General features: G+C 46.7%; 1 protein-coding gene across 1 annotated transcript; it reads left to right on the top strand.

Annotated features, from left to right (window-relative positions):
* Positions 1 to 509: 509 nt before the first annotated feature.
* On the top strand, positions 510 to 6,151 carry LOC103280313 (uncharacterized). The gene is made up of 4 exons (XM_008118887.3): positions 510 to 753; positions 2,865 to 3,075; positions 3,715 to 3,773; positions 4,437 to 6,151. Exons 1-4 carry the CDS (start codon positions 582 to 584, stop codon positions 4,688 to 4,690), a joined length of 696 nt encoding a protein of 231 aa, XP_008117094.2. The 5' UTR covers positions 510 to 581; the 3' UTR covers positions 4,691 to 6,151.
* Positions 6,152 to 6,580: the final 429 nt, after the last annotated feature.

The following is a 6,580-nucleotide window of genomic DNA, read 5'->3' as shown; positions in this document are numbered from 1 at the left end:
TTTTTCGATCTTGGCCTGAATTGCCTTTGTCCTGATGTCTTGCTCCTGGGCTGCAAGGATCAGGCCTTCTGTCTCCTCCTTCAGGGTCCCATTCGTGAGCCAGAGCCAGGTCTTCTCCTTATCAGCTTTTCCTTCAATTTTGTCAAGGAACTTTCCATGCAATGTTTTGTTGTGCCAGCTGTCAGCTCTAGTTTGTAGTGCGGTTTTCTTGTACTGATTCTTTGCTGTGCTTTGAGGAGTTTCTGATTTTTGACTTCAATCAAAGCAGGTTCTTCACTTTATTATTATTATTATTATTATTATTATTATTATTATTATTATTATTTTCTTTCTTAGCAAGGTCTTCTATTTCTGCATGAATAAACTCAGGTGGGCCGCCCAGGTATCCATCGCAAGCATCTTCTGGGAGGAAGCTCACGGTGGATGTGTCACCGGGATGAAACCTCCCACTGGGGAAGGTGTGTGCCGAGGGGAATTTGCATCTTCCAGAGGCATAAATACCTTTGCCGTCACAGCCGGAGCTCAGACACAGTTTTGTGGAAGAAGAAGAGAAGAAGCGCGGAAACAACTCCAAGACCATCATGGCCCCTTCGTCCCGTTCTCAGCATCTTCTGGCCTTCTTGCTCTTCTTGGCCTCCCCGGTTCATCTCCAGCGGCCCCCGGCTTGTGAACTCATCCGCAGCAACGTTGCAAGGGGATCATACCTCCTAGAAGTGACTCCCCGTGACTACAAACCCGGTGCCATCTACACAGGTAAGTGGACCAGACTTGATGCACATTGCCGGGTTCCTCAACTTCACCCAGGGAGTAATAAAAACAGATCCAATATTGTGTTGTTGAAGGCTTTCATGGCCAGAATCGTTGGGTTACTAAGAGTTTTCCGGACTATATGGCCATGGTCCAGAAGCATTCTCTCCTGATGTTTCACCCACATCTATGGCAGGCATACCCAGGGGTTGAGGAGTCTGTTGGCTACTCAAATCTAATTACCTTCTTGTCAATGTTCTGAAAATGTGTTGTCAAAGGCTTTCATGGCCAGAATCAATGGGTTCCTGAGAGTTTTCCGGACTATATGGCCATGTTCCAGAAGCATTCTCTCCTGACGTTTCGCCCACATCTATGGCAGGCATAACCCAGAGGTTGAGGAGTCTGTTGGCTACTCAGATCTAATGACCTTCTTGTCAATGTTCTGACAATGTGTTGTTGAAGGCTTTCATGGCCCGAATCACTGGGTTGCTGTGAGTTTTCCGGTCTGCATGGCCATGTTCCAGAAGCATTCTCTCCTGACGTTTCACCCACATCTATGGCAGGCACCCTCATGGGTTGTGAGGCCTTTTGGAAACTAGGCAAGAGAAAAAAATATTATTATTTTGGTCACTATTTTTTTCTATTTTTCATATTTTTATTGTTTTTCTTTTTATATATTTCTTTTTTCCCCCTCTTTTTTATAGTTCCCTCTCCTCCCTTCTTCACTACTTTTCTTTTTTTATTTATTTTTCTTCACTTTCTATTCAACAATTGTTCTCACTCTTTCGATGTATTCTATTTCTATATATGTTAATAAAAATATTTTTTTTAAAAAAGGAAACTAGGCAAGGGACGTTTATATATCTATGGAATAATGTCCAGGGTGGGAGAAATAATTTTTGTCTGTTGGAGGCAAGTGGGAATGTTGCAATTCGCCTCCTTGATTAGCATTGAATAGCCATGCAGCTTCAAAGCCTGGCAGCCTCCTGCCTGGGGGAATTCTTTGTTTGGAGGTGATAGCTGGCCCTGATTGACAGGCTTTGAGGTTGCAAGGCTATTCAGTGCTAATCAAGTGCAACATTCAATGCTAATCAAGGTGGCCAATTGCAAACTTGTTTGAAGCAAGTGTGAATGTTGTAATTGTCCGGCTTGATTAGTATCGAATATCCTTGCAGCTCCAAAATCTGGCTGCTTCCTGCCTGGGGGAATCCTTTGTTGGGAGGTGTTCGCACAAAGCAGCCAGGCTTTGAAGCTGCAAGGCTATTCAGTGCTAATCAAGGTGGTCAATTGCAACATTGTTTGAGGCAAGTGTGAATGCTGCAATTGTCCAGCTTGATTAGGATCGAATGGCCTTGCAGCTTCAAAGCCTGGCTGCTTCCTGCCTGGGGGAATCCTTTGTTGGGAGGTGTTCGCACGAAGCAGCCAGGCTTTGAACCTCAAGGCTATTCAGTGCTAATCAAGGTTGCCAATTTCAACATTGTTTGAGGCAAGTGTTTATGCTGCAATTGTCCAGCTTGATTAGGATCGAATAGCCTTGCAGCTCCAAAACCTGGCTTTTTCCTGCCTGGGGGAATCCTTTGTTGGGAGGTGTTCGCACGAAGCAGCCAGGCTTTGGAGCTGCATGGCTATTCTTTGCTAATCAAGGTGTCCCATGGCAACCTTCACACTTGCCTCCAACAGACAAGTTCTTTCTCCCACCCTGGACATCATATACAAACCCCACTCGCCTCTGAGGATGCCTGCCATAGATGTGGGTGAAACGTCAGGAGAGAATGCTCCTGGAACATGGCCATGCAGCCTGGAAAACCTCTATCAACCCAGTGTTATGTTCTTCCGCCTTAACAAAGCCATACATTCCTCTGTCTCTCTGTCTCTCTGGTTTTTTTGTCTCCAAATTCCTTTCCACAGCCTCACTGCCATTAATGGGTCTTTATGGGATCCGGGATTCTAGTTCTGGGATTAGTCACACCCTAGAAGCGAGATATTCCCCGAAACCAGATAAGGAAAGGAATGCGGGAGAGTCGCACACGCCTTGGGGGAATTTTCCCCGGCGCTTGGCCTTTCCATGGGCATGGAATGCTTGACCCCATTAAAATCCTTCTTCTTTTATCTTGCAGTAACCATCTCCGGGATCGAGAACGGGACTTCTCTGATCCTTCAAGCCGTGTCCTCCTCCGACGAGGAATCCAGTGGCCTTTGGGAAGTCGAAAACCAGTCCATTGCCTGCAGCGACACCGAGAGCGTTGTCCAGAGAAATGTTTCTGGGAGCGGGACCCGGACCCGGTGGACGTCCCCGAGCAACGCCAATGTGGCCTCGGCTCAAATAAGGTGAGGAAAGTGAAGGGTGTTTTGGACTCCAACTCCCACCATTCCTAGACTCAGGCCCTTTCCTTTTCCCCCTCGGCCCCAAGGAGCTACCAGACAGTTGAGGCTTGAGTCTGTGAGTGCAGAAGCCAGTGCCAGGAGCTACAAGACAGTTGAGGCTTGAGTCTGTGATTGCAGAAGCTAGAAGACAGTTGAGGCTTGAGTCTGTGAGTGCAGAAGCCAGTGCTAGAAGCTAGAAGACAGTTGAGGCTTGAGTCTGTGAGTGCAGAAGCCAGTGCTAGAAACTAGAAGATAGTTGAGGCTTGAGTCTGTGAGTGCAGAAGCCAGTGCTAGGAGCTAGAAGACAGCCTCAGGCCCTTTCCTTTTCCCCCTCGGCCCCAAGGAGCTACAAGACAGTTGAGGCTTGAGTCTGTGACTGCAGAAACCAGTGCTAGGAGCTAGAAGACGATTGAGGCTTGAGTCTGTGAGTGCAGAAGCCAGTGCTAGGAGCTAGAAGACAGTTGAGGCTTGAGTCTGTGAGTCCTTTGCCTCCTCGTTTTGCCACGGTCACAATGAAATGCCCTGGTTTGCAAAATAAACGATACAGGGTGCTTTCCCTTCCTTCACTCACAATGACTTTTCCTCTCTGTTTTGCAACCGCAGGGCCTTCGTCTCTTTCGCCAACGGCACAACGCTGCTGCAGACCAGAAACCTGCTGGAAGGTAATTTGGCATTTGCAAACTTCATTCATGTCAGAGTTTGAGAGGTTGATTGAGACAAATACCTCTGACGTTGGGTTATGGGCCCAGCACGCTTCTGCTGCGCAACTCTGCTAGTGAACATTTCACACACTACAAAAACCATTACTCTGACCATTCACACTATGTTGTCGAAGGCTTCCATGGCCGGAATCATTGGGTTGCTGTGAGTTTTTCGGGCTGTCTGGCCATGCTCCAGAAGCATTTTCTCCTGATGTTTCACCCACATATGTGGCAGGCATCCTCAGAAGTTGTGAGGTCTGTTGGAAACTAGCCAAGTGAGGTTTATATATCCAGGGTGGGAGAAAGAACTCTAGTCTGTTGGAGGCAAGTGTGAATGTTGCACTTGTCCACCTTGATTAGCATTGAATAGCTTTCCTTTTGCAATCAGGGCCAGCTAACACCACCCAACAAAGGATTCCCCCAGGCAGGAAGCTAACACCACCCAAGAAAGGATTCCCCGCAGGCAGGAAATTTCAAGGAACCCCAACAAACTTCAAATCCCAATGTTCCTTTGGTTGGAATGATGACTACTGAAGCGCTTTGAAACTGATGTGACCACATAGTGTAGACACAAGTGTTGGTCTTCCACATCAAACAGTGTTTGTTTCTCTTCTTTCTCACCAGGTGGATCATCGATGGCAGTAACACCATCCGCTTCTTCTCAACCGACCTCCGGTTCCCCGCGTCCAACACTCAGCAACACAACTGACCACCACCTGCTCCACAACACAACGGTGGTCCACCACAACCTGGCTTCTTCACACCAGTTGACCAAAGGTCCTCCTCACAGTGGGGCTTCGGCGGGCCCAGCTTGCTCCTTCCTCCTGGCCCTCTTGCAGGTCTTCTCCATCTCTTTGGGCTACAAGCTCCTCGCCTAAGAAGGACCTCCCCAAAAGAAAGGCCTTACATAGATGGTTTGGTGTGTGCTTCCACCATCACGTCCCACCAGAAGGTGAAGGTTGGAAGCTTTACTCCCATCCCCAATATCTCTCTTTCTTCCTTAACCAATAAGTATCCATGTTTTGTGACTGCGCTTCCCACATCTTCAACTTTTTTGAGACCACTTCTGTTGACGTGAGAGACAATACAGCAGAAAGTTGTAGGCCACATCTCAAGGGACTTTGACTTCAAGGGAAGAAGGCATAACATCCCGTAATAAGCTACATGCTCAGGCTAAAATACTCAGATGGTTCCACCAAAAACACACTACTTCAGATCCACCTCACAATAGGGATGGTTCTCAATCCAAAGTTGCGACGAAGGGCTAAGAATGTGAAGTCCGTGCATTGAACTGGAGCATGCAACCCTTGTGTGACATCGCAACAAGGCAAATCCACATCCCAATGAAGATCTCAAGGGCTTCCAAAACTCAACTTCTTCAACCTTGAACCAATGGTTGACGTTCCTCAACAAGCCAAGGAATCATAAGACAACAACGGGATTCTGGAAAAGGAAGCTTTCAGATATTCTTCCAACGTGTTTTCGAAGACTTTCATGGCCACAATCATTGTCTTGCTGTGAGTTGTCTGGACTGTATGACCATGATCCATAAGCATTTTCTCCTGATGTTTCGCCTGCATCTTCCAACATCACCTCAAGTTTTTGAGAACTTCTGAAGATTGAGTAGAAAGCCGGTCAATGCTCTGGAGAACATTGGACTTCAGAGCAAACTGATACCAACGTGGAAATGTCCTACAAGCCAAAAAGCAAGAAGAGACTCTTCCAAAATTTCCAGGATTTTCTCCTGATGTTTCGCCTGCATCTTCCAACATCACCTCAAGTTTTTGAGAATTTCTGAAGATCGAGTAGGAAACCGGTCAATGCTCTGGAGAACATTGGACTTCAGAGCAAACTGAGACCAACGTGGAAATGTCCTACAAGCCAAAAAGCAAGGAGAAGAGACTCTTCCAAAACTTCCAGCATTTTCTCCTGATGTTTCGCCTGCATCTTCCAACATCACCTCAAGTTTTTGAGAACTTCTGAAGATCGAGTAGGAAACTGGTCAATGCTCTGGAGAACAGAGCAAACGTGGAAATGTCCTACAAGCCAAAAAGCAAGAAGAGACTCTTTCAAAATTTCCAGCTGTGAATCCTAGCAGAGCATAGCATCTCCATTGAATGTATCTTGGAGTCACATGTATTTTATTGTATTTTGAGTTATAGATATTGGTTTCCAAACCGGCCAAGTTGGTTACGAATGGCTTTTGTACAGACTATGTTTCCTTGGAACTATGTACTATATTTTGGAAATACGCGTTATTTGAAATGTATTTTGGAAACGTGAATTATTTGAAAGACTTTTTGTCCGAATAAAATGTATTTTCGTTGCCTCCCAAATAACATTCGCTTCTGGGTCTTTTCTAATTTTTTCTCGGAGGGAGTCTTGAGAACCGGGTGACCCGCATTAGGTGCTTTGCGAAAGGAAAACGCCCCAGGTTGGGTTCTGCAAAAACGTATGCATTTCGGAAGGTCACAGAGGAAAGCAACCGGAAAGAGCAGCCATTAAGTTTCCCCTTTCTTAATTATTCCTCGGCTGGAAAAGTCACAGGCATGACTCTGAATGAGTTCGTTCTCCCCCGAAGGGCTCCGCTTGCCGTCTCGCTCGACGACGCCTTCGGAGCCGGTTTGAACCAGAGAACGTGGTTCCACCTGCGACGAATGCTGCGGAATAACAGCCGGCTTTATTGGCGCTCTGGGACGCCACATCCATCTTAATGAGGACAAACATATTGCCCATCGCTTGACGACATTAGTACGGTTACGCTTTTA

This window comes from Anolis carolinensis, unplaced genomic scaffold, assembly GCF_035594765.1.
Source record: "Anolis carolinensis isolate JA03-04 unplaced genomic scaffold, rAnoCar3.1.pri scaffold_8, whole genome shotgun sequence".
Lineage (NCBI taxonomy): Eukaryota > Metazoa > Chordata > Lepidosauria > Squamata > Dactyloidae > Anolis > Anolis carolinensis.
The sequence above is the reverse complement of the archived record's forward strand: the minus strand, read 5'-3'. Positions and strand labels throughout refer to the sequence as shown.